Source organism: Lipotes vexillifer, unplaced genomic scaffold, assembly GCF_000442215.2.
Source record: "Lipotes vexillifer unplaced genomic scaffold, Lipotes_vexillifer_v1.1 scaffold133, whole genome shotgun sequence".
Taxonomy (NCBI): Eukaryota; Metazoa; Chordata; class Mammalia; order Artiodactyla; family Lipotidae; genus Lipotes; species Lipotes vexillifer.
In genome coordinates this window covers 213,512-234,418 of record NW_006795585.1, presented here as the reverse complement: position 1 = coordinate 234,418, position 20,907 = coordinate 213,512, and the positions used below count along the sequence as shown (strand labels likewise).

The 20,907-nt window shown below is 36.2% G+C and overlaps 1 protein-coding gene across 2 annotated transcripts in view; it reads left to right on the top strand.

Moving 5' to 3' along the window:
* ADGRB3 (adhesion G protein-coupled receptor B3) overlaps positions 1-20,907 on the top strand; it is an 800,758-nt gene that overhangs the window by 644,198 nt on the left and 135,653 nt on the right. For both annotated transcript variants that reach the window (XM_007467820.1, XM_007467821.1), the window contains 3 exons: positions 4,093-4,219; positions 5,814-5,917; positions 10,339-10,441. In XM_007467820.1, the coding sequence (XP_007467882.1) occupies positions 4,093-4,219; positions 5,814-5,917; positions 10,339-10,441 (334 nt within the window). The remainder of the gene's footprint in view (positions 1-4,092; positions 4,220-5,813; positions 5,918-10,338; positions 10,442-20,907) is intronic.

The following is a 20,907-nucleotide window of genomic DNA, read 5'->3' as shown; positions in this document are numbered from 1 at the left end:
TGAACACCTAGAGGGGTGGGATAGGGAGGGTGGGAGGGAGACGCAAGAGGGAGGAGATAAGGGGATATATGTATATCTATAGCTGATTCACTTTGTTATACAGCAGAAACTAACACACCATTGTAAAGCAATTATACTCCAATAAAGATGTTAAAAAATTTTATTTAAAAATTTTTGTTAAATAAAAAAAAATCAACTATACTTTAAAATGAAATAAAAATTAAATTAAAAATCAACCCTGAGATATAAACCTGTTAAATTTTATAACTTATTCATGATAAATACTTTACACACTGATGTATTATGAAGTAGAATAGATGGTTTTATAAAAGAGTGATTTAAGTGGAATATTTAATTGTATGGGTATTTCAAAAGGTAAAAGTTTGATTTCTTGAAACAGTTTTGAAATGTGTCACTATAAGTTTTTGCTCTCAGTTTTTTCCTAAACAACTTTTCATTGGAGTGAATGGATAATCTTTTTCTTTAATCTTAAATGCTAGAGTATATAGTCACATGCTATATTATTTAACTCTCCCATGAAATCCAGACCCCAACAATGAACTCCAATCCAAAGAGGAATCATGTAGAGTCTTAGGAAATTGGAGAAAGGCCTCAAATAAATATTAAGGTGGGAAATAATAGATTTTGTGTCATATATTTTCACAGAATTCTGTCCTTGTGGGTATGTACTTTCAAATACTTGGGACAGGCAGACTCTTTTCTTCTTTTAGCCAGCCTAATAATAGGAAGAAGGAGAAGAGGTACAGATGACAGCTAAGAGCTAACATGGGTGAATGTAGGTGTAGCCAACGAAGAATGTGCTGGTTATATGAAATTTCTGCAAGCCTAGTTATTTTGAAAACTATTTGAAAAAAAATTTTAATGCCCAGAAAAGACACTATGAAAAAGAAATATGTGATTTTTCAGTAAAACGTGTGTATCATCATTTTGTGTTTGCTTCTGACATCCTCAGTCTGTTATTCTTATTATATCTTTAATGTTCATACATATTTCATTGTATTTGCTTGCCCCATTGATGACAAGCTAGACTTAATAACTAAGAATAATTCACAGATATACCATTAATCATGGCATGCAAATCTATGACATTAGAAGAATAATGTGACTGCTGGAATAGTCCACGTGCTTTAAAACCTTGTTCTGTGCAGACTGGGGAAGCTGTTTTGCTTCACATTAGCTCTACCACACATCAGTTTGCTTTACAAGGTCTCCCTGAAATCAATCAGACACATGTACCGTGCTTTCCAAGAATTTTGTACAGTAAGAATAGCTATGAAATGTGTGAAAATACAGGTGACATATACTATAGTTTTTGTAATAGTAGTGAAATGTATGCTAGTGATTTTAAAAACTAATTTACAAGAGTTTTATCTGGTTTTAAAATATCAGAGATTTTATGAAACAATTTAAAATTTGGCATCAGATGGCATCACACTTATTACTCAGCTCTTGCAAGCAACCAAATATAGAAGTTGGAAGTTACCTCCTCACCTTTCAAAATGTTCACTCCTACTCATCTGATCATATTCTGGTGTTCTGCTATCAGATGTATTATTTTGTGTTTTATAACTTGCATTAAACTGGGGAGAGCACATCAAGCTGTACTCAGTCACTCATAATATTTTCCATTAGTTTCATCAAATAAAGTCAACAAAGGGATAATAGTTCCTAAGCAAGGTAAGGAGAAAAGTTATGTAAGCCTCAGGAAGGTACCCATCAAAAGGGGCCCAGTGAGATTAGAAACATTTCATGCTTGGGGGGGAAATGAAAGATTGAAACATGGAGACCAGTGTCACTTACTTCCCAGTTTTGCCTGGGGCTGGACCAGGTCAGCACTGCAATCATTGTACAGAGCAGAGTAAATTGACCTACTTTTCTGAAGATGTCATATAAAATTTACATGATCTTCAGAGTCTAGCAACATTATATTGAACATAGACTTTACATCTGACAGCCAAAGGTTAGTAATACTAACATTTTCTTGAGTAAACAAACTTTCATTACCTAGATATAAATATATCACTTTGTCTCATGAGGTCTTATCTGCAGTAAACTTTTTTCCTGGTAAGACCTTGAATTGGTTTATTGGTCATAGCCACATAATGTGAAAAGTGTAGGTACTGGACTCCAACTTGAAAGCACAAATAGTGCATTAAAGTAAAGCTGCCATACAGGATTAATAATGCAAAGTTGTGTTTTAAAACATGTCAGATTCTCTTAAATGTATCTTTCTTCTTTAAACTTTAATCAGCTGAGATAAATGTTTTTTATTTGGCCTTAACTGTTTGTCACAAGATGATAAGAGACAGGCAGCCAAAGAAATAAACTGAAGTGCTGCTCTGGTTAGGTAGAATTGGAATTTAATACTGTTGCAGTTGGTTGAGATGTAACTGAAATATATATATATATATATATATATATATTGCATGGTTGTATGACATCATGAGAAAGAAAAGAGACCTACCAAATTTTTAATTGGCTAATACTTAGAAGTATTTGGGTGAACTTAGGTATAATGTTTTTGTACCTCTCCCCAAATATAGTCTATTCCTTTTTAAAAGAAGTTGTAATTAAGAGTATTTTGAGTCGTACATATTAGTGATATCAAATCAATATTTAAATCAAATTAATGAATATTAAAAAGATACTGCATCTAAATCCCAAAAAGGGATAGTGTGAATTATATTCTACAGCTCAACTTGGAAGTCCAGCTGTCACAGTGAAACCTGTCATTGAAAGAGCTCAGAAATAGACTGCATTCATATTTAACCCAATAGCTTTAGGCATTCAGAGGTATGGAGTAGATGAAATAAAAAGTACCATATCAAAATTAACATCAAGCCATGTGTTATCCTTCTGGAGTTTTAGAGTGATTTTTAACATAGATAGTAATTGGGTTTGAAATTTAAGCACACACATACACACAGGTTTGCTACTTGGAGAGTTCCGTGCCTAGGGGAGGGGAGGTGACAATTGGTGCATTCAGTATGTAACACGTGTAATGATAATAAAGTTGATTGGTTCAACTCTATAGCTTTTTCTTTTCTTTTTTTTTTCTTTTCTTCCTCTTCCTGTAGAGTAGTTCAGCCGGGGGGTGGAAGGATTCTCCCCCATCTTCACCCCCCACCAAGAAGGCGTAGGTTGATACCATTTTTATTGTTCTGCTGGGGTGGGAAAGAAACCATATGCTTTAGAATTTTGAATGGCTACACCAAAGGGAAGATTGAAGCAGGCCCTCTTTCCCCATTCCTACCGGACTTTGAGGTGGGGTTATTCTTCTAAATGTTCTGGCAGTCTTGGGGTTAGCTTAATGCTTCCACCCCGGGGCAGAGAGGTGGGTGCGGGGAAGAAATGTCAAGGGCTTCAGAGGAGCTTGGGCTGAGTGAAGTGTGGAGTGGGAAGCTCATGTCTGAAACCCACCACTCCCCTGGATATCAGGCAAAGGCAATGAGAGTCGGAACCAGCTGATGCCGCTGCTGCTGCTTCTCATTTCCAGGGTGAAATTTTCACAGCAGCTAATTCTAAAGGGAGGAAAAATCCTTAACCAACAGAGAAGATTCTATATCACCCAACACAAGCTATCTAACCTTTAGGCAGGCTTTTCAGAGAAATCCTCGGTTTAAAAGTCAGCGTTCACGATCCAAAAATACGGGACGGGAATCAGAGCTGGTATGCAATGTGAAAAGCCTCTTTACACTCTATGAGTGTTTGAAACGATCCGATGAGCATAGGAAGTGGCTGCCAACGCTCTGGCTGCTGCTCGTGCCGCCGCCGCCGCCGTTCCTCGCAGAGGGCTGGACAGAGCCAGTCCCGGTTTCAGCACCTCCGGCGCTGGACAGCTCTCTGCACGCCGTACCGCCGCCCGCCTGCTTTCTCCAAACACTCTCGCTTTGCATTACTGGAGATGCATCTAAATTACGTCCTGTTCAACAACAAGTAGATTTTTTTTTTTCCCCCCGTACGGGAATTACAGTAGACGATTCTCTCAATTAAATTGCATTTTCTTCATTACGGATTTGGCAGTCAGGCGTATTTATCCCGATCTCCCCCCCCCCACCCCACCCTTTACAGGAACGAGTCTTTGGGAACCTGGTCCACCCAGGGATGTAAAACTGTGCTTACCGATGCATCCCATACGAAATGCTTATGTGATCGTCTCTCTACCTTCGCCATTTTGGCTCAGCAACCTAGAGAAATAGTAAGTAACAAAGGGAAAACACGGCTTTAATGCAAAGGCAGGGACATTGTGGAGAGTGCTTCTCCAGGGAACTGCATTTTAAATGGGGAAATAGAAAATGTTGCAGGGTGGCAAAATTGGGTTCGTCTCCTCCTTAGCTACAGTAGCTTGGTGAAATGAATTCTAGTTGGTGTGCTATAACTAAATTCTACTCAATTTTATGTCTTCTAACTTGAAATTTCTGCAGTATAGTTTTGAGGATGTACTCCAATCATATTGCTAATATGCTGCAAACTTTCAAATAAAAATACTTGTCAGCCTAACCTTTATTTTAGAACTCTAAAGCTGTTCTGGGGAATTTGTGAGGTTACCGTTTGTAGTAGAATGAAGACCCCAGACACTATAGCCAAACACATTGCATATCTGCATTGGACATTTTCAGTACAGGTTTTCTGGGGTGTCCTTGGATATTTTTTTTTAATTAAATGAAATTTTTATGAAAGCAGAGACTGTCAGAAACTGTAAAATCATTCCTTAGAAGGATATAGGTTTGTAAAACTAGTTTCTGAAACAGACAGTTGTATAAACTGTCTGAAAGAAAAAATAACATGCTCATCAAATGTACTTTGAAAAATTATTTCAGAAATTGAAGTGGTGAAAAATAATTATTAAGAAAAATGTGACTTTCTATCTAAATCTGGCCTAAATATGCATCACTCTTTTTACTTATTTTGATAGCCAAAAATGCCTATAAAATTGATTGTGCATATCTAAGATTTGGAACACACTTGATCTTAAAGTGTATTTTTTTAAACTTCCAATACTAAAAATATGAAAAACAGCAGATTTTATTAGTTAGTACCATGTTAGGGTCTAAAGAAAGAAATCTCTTTGATCTTTATATATGTTTTAAAAGATATAAGACTTATTTTTCAAGTATTTAGAGACTAATATTGACATTGTGAAGATTATCTCTATATATTTTATTCACAGAAAAAAATCACAAATATATTCTAAGGTCTTACACTTGAAATTTGATATTCTTCTATATTTTTAGAGGCCAAGCTAGTGAAATTAAATGAGAGAATACTTGACTTAGAACAAAGTTGTCAAAAGTCAGAAAGTTTGAAAAATTTTCCATATCTAGCTACCAGATTTGGATAACATAATGGGAGGATCAAAGTAAATTTCAACAAAATACATTTTGTGAAATAACTGAACTGTAGTTAGTTGAAGAAAAATAAATACTGCTTCAAATTTCAACTAGATGAAATTTAACATGTTAATGTTGACCAAGTTGTAGCTTCAGTTATTTATTTTAGAAAGCCGTAAGTGGGTATATGCCACAGTCAAGCATTGAAAACTCTTAAGGCCTTCGTTACTTCACAGTGGGATAGAGGGAGTAGCTAGAATTAGTCATTTTAGAGGTTTAGAATATGTGAACAGAGTGGTTACTGGGTAATTATCTGGTTACTATAACAACTATATTGGCTATTTTTGAGTGTTAGGATAGTTTTGTTGAGTTTAGAAGTTATTTTAATTTATTTTAAAAATTCTCCCTCTCTCTCTCTTTTTTTTTTTTTTTTTTTTTTTGCTTCTTTTGTTTAATTTACAGATCATGGAATCCTCTAGTACACCTTCAGTTACCCTAATTGTAGGCAGTGGCCTTTCTTGCTTGGCCTTGATGACCCTAGCCGTTGTTTATGCAGCATTATGGAGGTATGTAGTCAATTAATACACTAGAAATGGAATGTTCTGTTATTCAGAGTTAAATCAAGGAATATAATAACTATTATATGTCTCATGTTTTCTTAATTTACTGAAAGAAGTACTTTGAAAATAGAATTATAATTGCCGTGATTGAGCTATTATAAATGAGCTCAATAACACTAAATAAGTGTTTACTTAATTTTCTAATCTGTATTTTCCTAAAATGGGAAAGTAAACAAAACACACACACACACACACACACACACACACACACACACACACACATATACACACACTTTTCTTCCCAATTCAAATGATGGTAGCCTTCAACAAGTTGCTTACCCCAAGCATGGTACTCTTAATACCCCAAGTTCAGTCTATGTGTTGTTAATATTTATCCCAACTGCTATTGAGCTTGAGAGTTTAATGATACAGTCAAATTAATTTCTCTGTTATAGAAATATGATCTCCAAATGATTAAGTTTTAAACATATGCTTTCAGTGTGTCCCAATGTGTAAAGTCTTCTATAATATTAATGCATTAATATAATACCATAAAGCTTTAGAAAAGACTTCTCAGCTGAATGTTTCCACTAAGATTTTGACAAACTTTCAAAAAGTCATAAAAATACATAAACAAGGGGAAGTGATTGAAAAATACTGTTCTATAATATGTGAAATTACATCTGTTTGACATTGTATGAAAATGTAGTAGTTCTCTAAGATTTGTTCTTGTTCTGTTAATGAGAATTAGACTTGTGAAGTTTATTATGTCTACTGTCATATTGATAACTAGTATATAACTAAACGTCCCAATAAATTTTCAAATGGTAAACATTTTTATATCCATTTTGATTACTTTAAAATGTTCTAAAAACAGTTACCATATTAGCAAATAAATAATTATGTATTATTTCCTGAATATTTGAAATATTAAAATTGCAAAGGTAGCCAGGCCTAGTATTTTACTTATCTTTTACTTAAGATAAAAAACAATTTCGTTGAGGGCTTCCCTGGTGGCACAGTGGTTGAGATACGGGTTCGTGCCCTGGTCTGGGAAGATCCCACATGCTGCGGAGCGACTAGGCCCCTGAGCCGTGGCCACTGAGCCTGCGCATCTGGAGCCTGTGCTCCTCAATGGGAGAGGCCACAACAGTGAGAGGCCTGCGTACCATAAAAAAAAAAAAAAAAAAAAAAATTTCTTTGAAAAATTAATTACAATTTAATAAGGAAAGATCATTTGATTTAACATCCTTTTTTTAAAAAAAAAATCATTGTTCTCCATTATATATTTTACTCTTTTGAGGACAAAAATTAATTGTCCAGGATATTATATCGTCAAAGATATTAAGATTTTCATGCTTCATACAAAAATAAAATATGTACACATTTTTGGTCCATTGGTACAGATATGTAATAGAGGTCCTGCCTTCCCATTCAGGGTAGTGAAATACCAAATGAGGGAATCTGATAATATATGGCCAGTCTTATGAAATGAAAGAAATGCTTGTTCTAGGCATGGCATTGTAGACAGTGGAATCCAGGGTTCAGGGCTCAGTCAAGCAGGCATTGTCCTGGTAATACAAGAGCAAGACAGACAAAGGCTGGGAAGAAGAATTTCTCTCCCACAATTGCCTGAATGGTATTTCTCAGGAAATGAGGCAGTGTTTATGGGCCAGGAAACTAGGTAATAGTATCACAATTCATCAATGGCATCATAAATCATACTCACTGAAGTATTCCGAACCAAGTTCCATTTCTCTGTACTTAGGGTTCAGCCACCAATTACACCTTCTCTTCACGCCTCAATACATATGGCTAATGCTAGCACAAACACTGCTAGTATAAATGATATATAAAATTTATCAAAGAAGTACAGGATTATTTAGTCTGTAGGGAAGTTTGCTGTAATCCAGGAAAATCACCTATTGCAATAGCTTTCTAGGAATTACCACCTGAAAGTATCTATCCAAACTTGACATGAAACTGAGAAGTTTAGAAGACAGTACTAAGAAACAACATAAATTTGAATTCCTAACCGTTAGTGGCCATCAACTCATTGTCTACAGGTAGAAGAATTGAAGTAATATTAATAATTTAATAGAAGTTTCAAGATTCATAAACTATTAAGTGAATATTGTAGCATGACAAATTCAATGCATTTTGTAAACATTAAATTTACCTAGTAACATTCCTGTGTGATAATACTCATGTCAGGATCTTACTGCTTTTTTTTTTCTAATTAAAAAGTTTAGTTTTTTTTTTTTTTTTGCTTTTCTAATGATGTGTAAAATGTGTGAACATCAGATTATTTTATATATAATATACCACTTTGAAATTTGCTGATGTCTCATGGAGCTCATTAGAAATATTCATCAAAAAATTAATTCATTGTTACGTTCTCTCCATCTACAGGTATGTTCTGTAGAATTACGTTATTACATCACAGAGCAACTGAGCATGTCCTTTTAATCCATGTATTGAAATGATGCATTCACAAATTTTTTTTAAAACATAAAGCATATTTATAAAATGTTTTGAAATTTGAGACATTTTATAACAATTTTTAAGGCAATAATATCACAATGTTAATGAAAATGAAAACATCTAAAGACTTTTCAGGGTGGTCAGTCTAGGTCTTCATTACCATGATTTTTCTATTTACTGAGCAAATAATATCAATGAAAACCTTTCAGTAATGTCATCTCTGTACTTGTGCTGTCATGGAAGCCTTTAATATCACATAAAGGGTCAACTGTGTGCAGCCCTTAAATGTTTTAATGATATATCCCCAACCACAAAAAAAGAAACAACTTAATATTTGATGTTTTCAGCATCCCAGTGTGTGGTTTTTTATATTTTTAGATACTGATGATGCAGGGACAAGATTAAGCTACTCTTGAGGCCATTTTTTATTGAGGGTCCACCTAGGTTCATTCTATGTTTGTTCTGTGAAGAAAGGAAGATTATTTTATATTAAAAAAATTCTTTGTATATTTTATTATTACTCTTGTTTTGTTTTGCTTTCTTTTCTGCCTAAATATTCCTCACAAACAGAGAGAAAGAACTTTGATAGGCTTTTACCTTCCAAAGAGTGCCTCCAGATCTCTGGCAACCCCATGGAACTGCACAGGGAAGCCCACGCTGTGGGCTGTGGACAGTGAGTTCATGTTCTAACACAAATTGAACAGTCTCAAATACACAGCAAGAACAAATATGTCTTTTTGTTACTGTCACTCAGTGATTTACCACAGGGTACAGTAAAGCAAGATAGCTGCTACCCTTTTAGGGTAAACACCTGGTAGAACATTTGATTCTGAGCAGTTTTCTCCATGGCTTACATTCTTTTTTTTTTTTTTTTTTTATTGCTTTACAATGGTGTGTTAGTTTCTGCTTTATAACAAAGCGAATCAGTTATACATATACATATGTTACCATATTTCTTCCCTCTTGCTTCTCCCTCCTTCCCACCCTCCCTATCCCCCACCCCAGGTGGTCACAAACCACCGAGCTGACCTCCCTGTGCTATGCAGCTGCTTCCCACTAGCTATCTATTTTATGTTTGGTAGTGTATATAAGTCCATGCCACTCTCTCACTTCGTCCCAGCTTACCCTTCCCCCTCCCCATATCCTCAAGTCCATTCTCTAGTAGGTCTGTATCTTTATTCCCATCTTACCCCCTAGGCTTACATTCTTGATGTGCTTAAAAATTATATGACAGACTGTATATATATCTTCATACGGGTAAAACATGGCAGGCTCCAACTAATTTTCCAGCCTAATGATGAATTATCATTTGTGGATTGGATTAGATTTTAGCAGTAAAGATTCATTTTCTTTTTTCTTGTTTTGGAACAATTATTCAGGGAAAGAAAAACATAAAGAGTAACAGCCTAACTATATAAAAATACTTGAGCGAGTGAAGTGGTGGGTGAAAATTTTTCATGGTTTCATGAGAGTAAAGACATCTTCCTAGTAAATAAGGGGGATATTTCAGAATCTGTGTGGGGTTTTTCTTTTTGGTTTTCAGTTTCTACTGGTTGATGTAAATGATAATAATTAGCATATTACAGATACACAAATAGGAAGGTAATGATACTAATTGATATCACTCTAAGGAATTTTATACTTCTAGTAAAAAAAGTTATGGTGATAACAGATGTGCAATTTAGCTTCTGTCAGAGGTGCCATGTTGTCCACACTAATGTCTAAAGAAAAATAAATTTAAAGTCTCTTGGATATTATATGTCACTATAAAATTGGGTCTCTAAGAATAATATTCCTTAAAAACAACTTTTTAAAAATTTTTTTCTCATGTAAAGGCTTCATGTTAGTGTCTTTTTCTGGATGAATTCCACCAATTTGCATAATAAAGAATTTCTCATCTTTCCGTTGAATTTTAAAGTTGGACACTTTCTCTCTCTGGCTAGGTACATACGCTCTGAGAGGTCCATAATTCTGATTAACTTCTGCCTGTCTATCATCTCATCCAACATCCTCATCCTGGTTGGACAGACTCAGACACATAATAAGGTATGACTGGTGATTATTCTGCTTCTCTTTCTGCGTTTATGTTGTGACATAAAGTTGGCTATTGATAATCTAAACGTTTGTTCTTGATAAAATAGGGAACTTCTGATGATATTATTTTTAAAAATAAAAATATTTTATTTGTTTCTGAATAAAAGTATTGGTGATTCCAGTAGAGAAATACATTCCCTTGGCTTAATTTCTTGGGTATTGAGAGGCTGTTTATAATAGTAAACATATGTGTTTATTAAACATTATGTCAAAGCTCTATGAGTTCAAAGCCTTGGAACATCAAAAGCACAAATTTTAATTCATTATCCTAATTGTAATAGAATTTCCTGTGTTTTGATCTAATTTATTAACATACTGATTCCTAAAATTCAACTATAAATTGCTAACTAGTGTAACATAGCTGCTGAAAAATCCGCCAAAAAACTTATCTTAGACAATAACCAAAGACAGTATTAGGAGGAAGTGACTCTAGATTTTATGCCTTTCAAAAAGTTTTATTAGGCAAAAAGTATTTTGATACTTAAACAGTTTTGTAGTTCTTTAACTGTGTAATCACTTTCAGCAGAATGTAAAATATATGACTTGAGTTGAATGACCATGTTTTTTGAGAAATGACTGTCAGTCTTTTTACTACATGACTCTGAAATACATTCCAAGAAACCCATAATAGAAATCTTAAATTAACTTACCCCAACCTCAAAGGAATTCTGTTAAAAAATGCTTTGATAATATTTGCTGGTCAGTTTGGGCCTGTTCTTTTCTTAATTTTTTTCCAAATACTAAAGTCAGTAATTGAATTTCTTCCCTATAAGCTATCATTTTTAGAACATCCAAAGCACTTTTCAGTAGGTACTTTTGATATATTAGATATTTGTAGGACATGCATCAACATCAAAGATTATGGATAGTTTGTTTATTTTGCTAACTTACACTCCTAAGAATCTGATTCCTACCCAAAGAATACAATTTGGGGTCTAGAGAGGCCTGGGAAACTGCTGAGGTGATTCTGATGAAGATTTTGTCTTGACCCATATTACCCTAGGACTGCGGGGAGGTGGGGGAGGGGGGATAAGCGGAAGGTCACTAACCATGAAGGACAAAAGCAAAAAAGAGAACACCAATAAGAGCCCAATAAGGAGCCTTGTGGAAGTAAAAAGCACCTTCACCTTTCACGTAGCTGAATGTTTAGTTCTTTTCCAATTCTTTCCTGTGTCTTCTTAAAAAAAGGTGAGACAAAGTAAAGTATATTAAAATATATATATTTTATATTATATATACATATATATATATATATATTTATATATATAGAAGTCACCTTCTGACTATTTAACCTAAATTTAACAAGAAATTCATGGGAAAAAGAAAGTCAGAGGAAGAAAGGAGAAAGACCACAGTGAGGGAGATGCAGTTGGAATTGGGAGGGGGAAAACTAGTGTGCAGAGTAACCAGCAGATGGGAAATGGATGGGGGTAGGCACAAGCAAGCTGGGAAGGGAAGGAAAGGGCTGGGGATGAAGGAGGGGAGACACCCCGTGAGCCCTGAGCAGTGAAGAATCCCTCATCTCACCCCTGTCCTCGCTGTTCACCAGGCAGGACCTCAGATGCCTTAGGAATGCTCCTTCACTTGTTCATACCTGGTCACAATTCTTTAACTGTTTGTCCTTGAATCTCCATGCAAAGAAGAAGAGCTTTCCTCTGAAGTATAAATCACTTACTGGGTCTGGGAACCAGAAAAATTCGAGCTAGAGTTAGCTTGAGCTAGTTTGTTTTGCTGTTTTTATCCACCAGAGTCTCCCTGTCATTTTTTACCCTCCAAACACTCTTGAGTTATGTCCCTCATTAGAATATGGAAAACATCATTGTCTTCAGTAGGAAATATGCTTTTAAAACTGCTTTATGCTGTCTGGCAAAGTTTTTACAAGTTCTGAGCCAAATGGTCAAATAGTAGAACTTTCCACAAGGTTTACCACATATTTTAGTGGTTGTTGTGTATTTCTGTTGGATCATTGCTCTTCGATAGAAATACACTATAGGCCCCAAATGCAAGCTATGTATGTAATAGTGATATTTTAGTAGCCACATTAAAATAAGTAAAAGTAAACAAGCAAAATCAATTTTAATAATATATTTAACTCAGTATATCCAAAAGATGACCATTTTAACATGTAAGTAATATTTTTAAATGTTGATACAATGTTTTAAATTTTTTTTAAATAAAGTCTTCAGAATCTTGTGTGTGTTTTATACTTATAATACTTCACAGTTTGGGCCAAGTGCATTTCAAGTGCTCAGTGGCTACAGGTACCAAGTGACTACCATGTTGTGTAGGTCTAAATGGTAATGATACTTAGAGACTAAAGCAGTCTTGAGAAATTACATTCTGCTTGCCAATTTTGGCTTTTCCAGGTTCTCAATGTCCTGTTTTTTGTTATCTTTTTTAATTAAAATTTCTGCTAGATATTTATGAATATTATGAACATCAAAGGCAAGATAAGACAAGTCTAGTTTTACATTTCATTTCTGATTATGAAGCATGGCCAGCATGGGCTTGGTTTAAAAAAAAAAAAAGATCAGTTTAGTTCTGTTTTTGCAGAATAGATTCTATATGGTTTTGGGATCCTGGTAGTTCTGTTCCAGATAGACTGTTGATTTCTGCGGCTACACTGTTGATGCTTGTGGGGAGGGGTGGGGGATAGGTGGTGGTGATGATAAAGAAAATGAAAAATTATTGTTTTTTCTCTCATGCTATGTTAATTTTGCGTTACTAGCTCTGCGTAGATGATCTTGCAAGCCTAGGAAAATCCACTGTGGAGTGACTAGGAGAGAAAAATACAACACAGTAGGATTTTATTCTTAGTCACTCTCAACAATATCAGGTTTCCAGGGGAAATAATCGTATATTTTATTATGATACATGTGCTGAATTCAATTAAATTGACCTCACTTCATTTTAAATATATGTGAAATAGCAGTATGTGAAAAGCCATACCTGCTTCACTGTTTGGAGGATTAATGATGTCTCAAAAAAAAAAAGAGAGAAAAAATATGAAAATGTATTATCTGTATAAACTCATGATCTGTATAAACTCCTGGACAGTATTTTAAAAAGGTAAAATATTATCAGTGGGTACAGTATATTTTTTAGGGTGTGTGTAGGATCCCTTCGCTGCTGTGGGCATTTTGTAATTGATCAAATTCCTATCTTTGATTTCCCTGGTGAATTTTGATTGATGCTTTACCATTCCCCACTTGGAAAAATGGAAACATCTGAGAGGGCTTCTTTTTATATATATATAAATTTATTTATTTATTTTTGCCTGTGTTGGGACTTCGTTTCTGTGCGAGGGCTTTCTCTAGTTGCGGCGAGCGGGGGCCACTCTTCACAGCGGAGCGCAGGCCTCTCACTGTCGCAGCCTTCTCTTGTTGCGGAGAACAGGCTCCAGACTCGCAGGCTCAGTAGCTGTGGCGCACGGGCTTAGTTGCTCTGCGGCATGTGGGGTCTTCCTAGACCAGGGCTAGAACCCGTTTCCCCTGCATTGGCAGGCAGATTGAGAGGGTTTCTTGATGAATAGGTTCTTTGGTACTGCCTCTGAGAGTTGTCATGGCTAGTTTGTGTGAAAACCGGTATTTGATACTGAGGTCCAGAATGGTTTTGAAGTGTCAGACTGGGATCTTTCTCCAAATTGCTTGTTGAAATATAATTGATTCAATTATCTCACTACTGAGTATCTCTGCTTTCTTTTGAGTTGGGATAGAAACAAGCTGAAATGACCCATTGTTTAAAATATGATGTATTCAAATCTTTGAACTATAGATTCAATTGCTGGTAGCAGAGAAAGGAATCAAATGCATTTCTTCTATCTCTTCTTAAAATGCAGTTATAAAATGTAATTATAACTGACTTCATTATATTTCAAGCTATCTTATAAAATGTCATTGCCCTTTGATTTCTCTGTGTATTTTAAATTTCAACCAGGATGTTCCTTTATCACTTGAATGTTATTTTTAGAATTTCCTTTGTACCTTAAAGTATGCAAATGGTTTTTGTTGAGCCATATATTCAGAGAATAGTTTTCTTAATCACAAAAATATATATTTACCTTCTTCTAAAACACTTTGAGATGATTTATCATATTAACCATTTTATAGCATTCTTTTTAACTGATGGAAGTCAAATTTGGTAAAACAGTTGGGTATTATTATTATTATTATTTTTTGGTTAGATAATGATGGACCCCCAAGAAGATTCTGAGAGAGAACTTCTCCCTATAACCTCACTACCAGGGTATAATGAAAGGAAGCCAAGTCTAAATTCAACCGGACAGTGTGATATTTATTAGATAAACATTTATTAGCAAATCAAGAGCAAAACCTGTTCTGTAAACTCAATGAAACTATAGGTCTCTGTCATTTTAGATATTTTGACCATGACCACACCTTGTATGCAACATTCACTTCAGGTGAACATAGCAATACTCTAGAGACAGGCTTCTGTGCCTTCAATCAGCATCTTTCAATCAGAAATCCTCCTAATTGAGTGTCTGAGTACAGAATGATTGGAGGTAAAACTATGGGCCTCATTTCTATGAAGTACAGGATATAAGCTTCAATGGAATCGTCCACACAGTCTGTTTAGACTAAGAAGTGTTAAAATATATTAGCTCATCTACATATCTTTCAATGCCTTTGTTTTCACCAAGGGAACCCATAATAATTGACTAGAAACTAGTTCATCAATAACGATCAATCTCCTCTAGTCAGTTTGATAATAATTGAAGTGTTGATTGTGGATACATCTACCTAAATCCAAAGGACTTGCAGTTGACTCTGCAAGACTCTGGGGTATGACTCTTTCAAATACAATGCCAGCTGACTGCCTTGTTCTGTGCATTCCTGGACAGCTCCTAGGATTAAAGGTTAAACTAACTGGCACATATATATCAATAGTATCATATTGAGAATACCAAAGTGTTATAAAATAAATTATAGACATCCTGAATACACATCCTCATTTTGAAAAAGAATAACTAAATGTGAGAGGGCAAAATTAGACCCTAACTTTAGTCCCAGAAGACCTACAAAACCTAGCAAAAGTCCTCATTGACAGATCAAGGAAGCTTCCCAAATTATTTCAGATGTGCAGACATTTCCTTATCACTCTTCAGAAAGAATTTCTCTCATAATTCTTTATGTATGGACCACTGAATTACATAATAGGCCTGTGTCTTTTCATTCAGTCTTGGAAAAAATATAAAAACCCTGTGTTGGAGCACTTTTTAAAAGTCACATAATCTACAAAGTTTGCTTACTACATCCGGCGCTTATTTATCCTTTATCAAGTGTTGTTATGTTTTTTGTGTTTTTTTAAAATATTTATTTATTTATTTTTGGCTGTGTTGGGTCTTCATTTCTGTGCTAGGGCTTTCTCTAGTTGCGGCAAGTGGGGGCCACTCTTCACAGCGGTGCGCGGGCCCCTCACTATCACGGCCTCTCTTGTTGCAGAGCACAGGCTCCAGACACGCAGGCTCAGTAGTTGTGGCTCATGGGCCTAGTTGCTCCACAGCATGTGGGATCCTCCCAGACAAGGGCTCGAACCCATGTCCCCTGCATTGGCAGGCAGATTCTCAACCACTGTGCCACCAGGGAAGCCCCATGTTGTTATGTTTTTGTTATGTAGTTTGCCTAGAGATAATTAGTAAAGGTAGGCCAAACTAGAAGGCTGTGGTTATTCTAATGGAAGATGTTTTTGTGTTGTCAGAATTGTGGGGTTTTTTTTAAATAAAATCTTGAATTTTAATACTTTAGTTAGGTGAAGGACTCTCTAATTCACTTATTTCTCCCATGACTTTCTTTTGCGAGAGACTGAGATTCTCCACACATTTATCAATACTTCCATGCCTGGCCTCTGAATCTATACATGTTCAGTTTCTGAGGAGGAATACTGAGTATGTGTTTTCAGCCACCCATTCTGTCCATTCTGATACTGCCTGAAACAGTCTGCTCTTCTCTTGAGAGTCAGGATCTCCAGGCTTCCCTGGAGACATCCATCTCTCGGCGGTGAAAGTGAAGAGCAGGTAAGCCAGAGAGACCCAAGCATCCTAAGTGATCTAAGTGATCGATGGCATGCTTTAAAGGAAATCTGGTTCCTGTGTTTTAGTTAGAGACTCTGAAATCCAACAAATACGAATATTCCCACTTGATAAGTCATGTAAAATAATGTTCTTAACCTTCAAAAGGAATGTGTTTATTCATAACTTCTCTCATAGAAGTCACTTCCTGACAATAATGTCCCAAATCCATGTCTATTTTGTCTCAAATGCATTTGTGATCCCAATGGCTGAAGCTAAAGCTTCCTATTTAGATTTATTAAAATCTCATTTATTGACTTGCTGTGATGTTTGTAAAAGGATTTGGATATAATAAGCTTAGGTGTGATTCATTTGAGTCCATTTTGAGGCATCTTACTAACTCTCCCAGGGTACTTCTAGGTTCCTGAAAACCTTCATCAAACCACGGGACAGAATGGTACGTTAGTTTCCTGATTTCCCCAGGCTCCTGGCAGCGAGGATTATTGTGCCTTGTTGGTATGGGGCTCACAGACTTAGAGGCATGGGATTGGAGGGACCCTCTTGGCCCACTTTAGCCTTCTTGTCCCCTGACCATACGTTTCCAGTTATGTGTGGTAGGAGCCAAGGATCACGTTATTGAAGTCAACTTCAAATTAGGGCAAAAGATCAATATGAAGAATGGGTTTGAAACAAACAAAGGAGATGGAAGGGGCATTATCTTCACAACAAAGAGTGACTGGAATGGTTACAGTAACAGGAGGCAAATAAGCTTGAGGGACAAGGAAGCCCGTTTGGACATTCACTGTGTGTTCTTAGGTCAGTCTCCAGAGCTGGACAAAACTCCTGGAGAGGGAGCATTCCTTCAGCAGGGGAGACTTGTGTGCTGGTAGTTGCTTTGGAGGGTGTCAGACCTACCCTGACTACCTCTGTTCATTCATCCTCAAGCAATGGTGCAGAAATATTCTGCAGGCAACATAGAGACTCCTCCATTTGGCCAATCCCTAGTGTCTATCCCAGCCACCCCACTTTAGACGTGGCCTTCATGATTTCTCACTGGAGGAGCATAACATTCTTCCAACTTTTGTCTTGCTCCCTTAGCCTTTGTTTACATTAGCATATTACTGTGGAAAAGATCCTAAATGTAAAGGAAAACAAGCACCCACCTGATTAAGTCATTCTCCTGCTTCCAGCTGTACAGTGGGTCTGTAGGGCTCATGAGATTAACCCCACGTTCTGAACATCACCCACATTCAGGGCTGCCTCTAGTACATAAACTGACTTTGTGGGGCACAGAAAGGGCACTCCTTCTGGACAGATGAGTTATAAAATTACTCCTGTCTCTCCAGGCTGAGGTGGCCTCCAGCAGAGCTTCTGGTCTCCCACCATTGCTCCCTTCCGGGGGGCCCTTCTCTGTGCTTCCCAGTGCATCCTAGCCCATGTGTGCTTGGCCCACCCTTGCCTCTGTCCCTCTGTACTTCGCTTGATAAACACCTACCACCCTTTGGAAGTTGGCTTATGTAAATCATCCTCATGAAGCCCTTCAACACCTCCATAGCATGTGGTGTATATCTCTAATTTTAGCACCAACATTACCCAACAACTTTCATTCACTGATCAACCTTGCCCACTTACTGTGATTCTCAAGGGTGTTTTTTTTTTTCTGCTTTTAGGTTTTAAAACCACTACTGTTAATACTTGTTTAAACATGGTATGAAATCAATAAATGCTGAATGAATTAAGTTGTGGCTCTATCGATTAAATTAGGGATAATGTAACAGCAGTAAAGGCACTTGTACATTGGGGGCCTTATTTGGGATAATTACAACCAAGGTCAATTATTGTTGTTGTTTTATGATGAGAAAAAGTAGTTGAGAAAAACACCTAAGGCTTGTTCTGAGACCTTTCTTTGATGAGAGATGATTAGATAAAACAGATTTTATCTTTTTTTTTCAATTTTGAATTTGTTTTTAATGAGTTTGGGGGGTTGGGGATGCGGGAGGTATATCATGGCTGGTAGTACTGGGTTGTATAATTTTTTGGTATACCAGCCTTGCATAGATGAAAATTCTTCCTACTGGTCATAAATAATTTGGGGGCTCCCTGACATTCTGAGTCTAGTCTGGTTTTTTGGTTTAAACACCATATGATTTACAATAAGCAATGACAAATTTTCCAGTGATTAGAGCATGGCAGGACAGTAGGAAGAGATTGTGATTAGGTCTCAGTAAATCTTAGAAATGACTTGGTTTCACATTCTTACAGTGTCCTCTCTTCAAAGAGAGCTAAAATATTTTGCAAAATATTGGGGCAGCTTACAGTGCTGTGCCTAATGGTGTCACTCTCTTTTTTTTTTTTTTTTGGTGTTTACTTGGAAATTTTTTAAACTAAGGTATAGTTGATATAGAATATTATAAAAGTCTCAGGTGTACAACATAGTGTTTCACAATTTTTGAAGATTATACTCCATTTATAGTTATTATAAAATATTGGCTATATTCCCTGTGTTGTATATCTTTGTAGCTTATTTTATACATTGTAGTTTGTACCTTTAAATCCCCAACCTCTATTCTTCCCCTCCCCCTTTCCCTCTCTGAATGGTAACCCCTAGTTTGTTTTCTACATCTGTGACTCTGTTTCTATTTTGTTATAGTCATTTGTTTGTTTTATATTTTAGATTCCACATATAAGTGATATCACATAGTATTTGTGTTTCTCTGTCTGACATTTCACTAAGCATAATGTCCTCCAAGTCCATCCATGTTGCTGCAACTGACATTTTTTCATTCTTTTTTATGGCTGGGTAGTATTCCATTCTGTGTGTGTGTGTGTGTTCACGTGTGCGTGCATGCACACACACCTGTGAGTGTGTATTTGTGTGTGTGTGTGTATATTTATCTATACACATACCACCTCTTCTTAAGCCAGTCATCTGCTGATGAGCACTTGGATTGCTTCCATTATCTTGGCTATTGTAAATAGTGCTACTATGAACAATGGGATGATGTATCTTTTCAAATTAGCGTTTTTGTTTTCTTTGGATATATGCCCATAAGTGAGATTGCTGGATCATGTGGTAACTCTATTTTTAGTTTTCTGAGGAACCTCCATGCAGTTTTGCATAGTGGCTGCACCAATTTACATTCCCACCAACTGTGTACAAGAGTTCCCTTTTCTCCCATCCTTGCCAACATTTGTTATTTGTGGTCTTTTTGAAGGTCACCATAAGTCAGATTTTATTTTGATGCAGGGATATCTGAGACAGAATTTGAGAAGTCGAGTGATTCTCCAGGAGTATGGCAGAAAGGTTGAAGATTATTATTCTCTCCTAGAATCAAAACAGTAGAGAAATTACAAATTTCTCCTTATGTATGATTTTTTTAACTTTCTCTATTCTCAGTACCTAATATGAAATGGTCAGAAATTTGTTTAATGTCAACAAGGGAACCATGTAGTATAATTATAACTTATAATGTTTATGAGAATTCTGAATACACTCTAAAGTACTAAAGTGCTAAAAAAAACCACCACATAAAGTGAACTGTTTTAAATCATATTCTCGCAAAAGTGAAAGTCCCTTGAGTAGTCCATTATGTTAACTTTGTGGCCAAAGAGAAGTCTTTTTTTTTTTTACATCTTTATTGGAGTATAATTGCTTTACAATGGCATGTCAGTTTCTGCTTTATAACAAAGTGAATCAGTTATACATATACATATGTTCCCATATCTCTTCCCTCTTGCGTCTCCCTTCCTCCCACCCTCCCTATCCCACCCCTCTATGTGGTCACAAAGCACTGAGATGATCTCCCTGTGCTATGTGGCTTCTTCCCACTAGCTATCTATTTGACGTTTGGTAGTGTATATATGTCCATGCCTCTCTCTCGCTTTGTCCCAGCTTACCCTTCCCTCTCCCCATATCCTCAACTCCGTTCTCTAGTAGGTCTTTATTCCCGTCTTACCCCTAGGTTCTTCATGACATTTTTTTTTCTTAGATTCCATATATATGTGTTAGCATATGGTATTTGTCTTTCTCTTTCTGACTTACTTCACTCTGTATGACAGACTCTAGGTCCATCCACCTCATTACAAATAGCTCAATTTCATTTCATTTTATGGCTGAGTAATATTCCATTGTATATATGTGCCACATCTTCTTTATCCATTCATCCGATGATGGACACTTAGGTTGTTTCCATCTCCTGGCTATTGTAAATAGAGCTGCAGTGAACATTTTGGTACATGACTCTTTGAGTTATGGTTTTCTCAGGGTATATGCCCAGTAGTGGGATTGCTGGGTCATATGGTAGTTCTATTTGTAGTTTTTTAAGGAACCTCCATACTGTTCTCCATAGTGGCTGTACCAATTCACATTCCCACCAACAGTGCAAGAGTG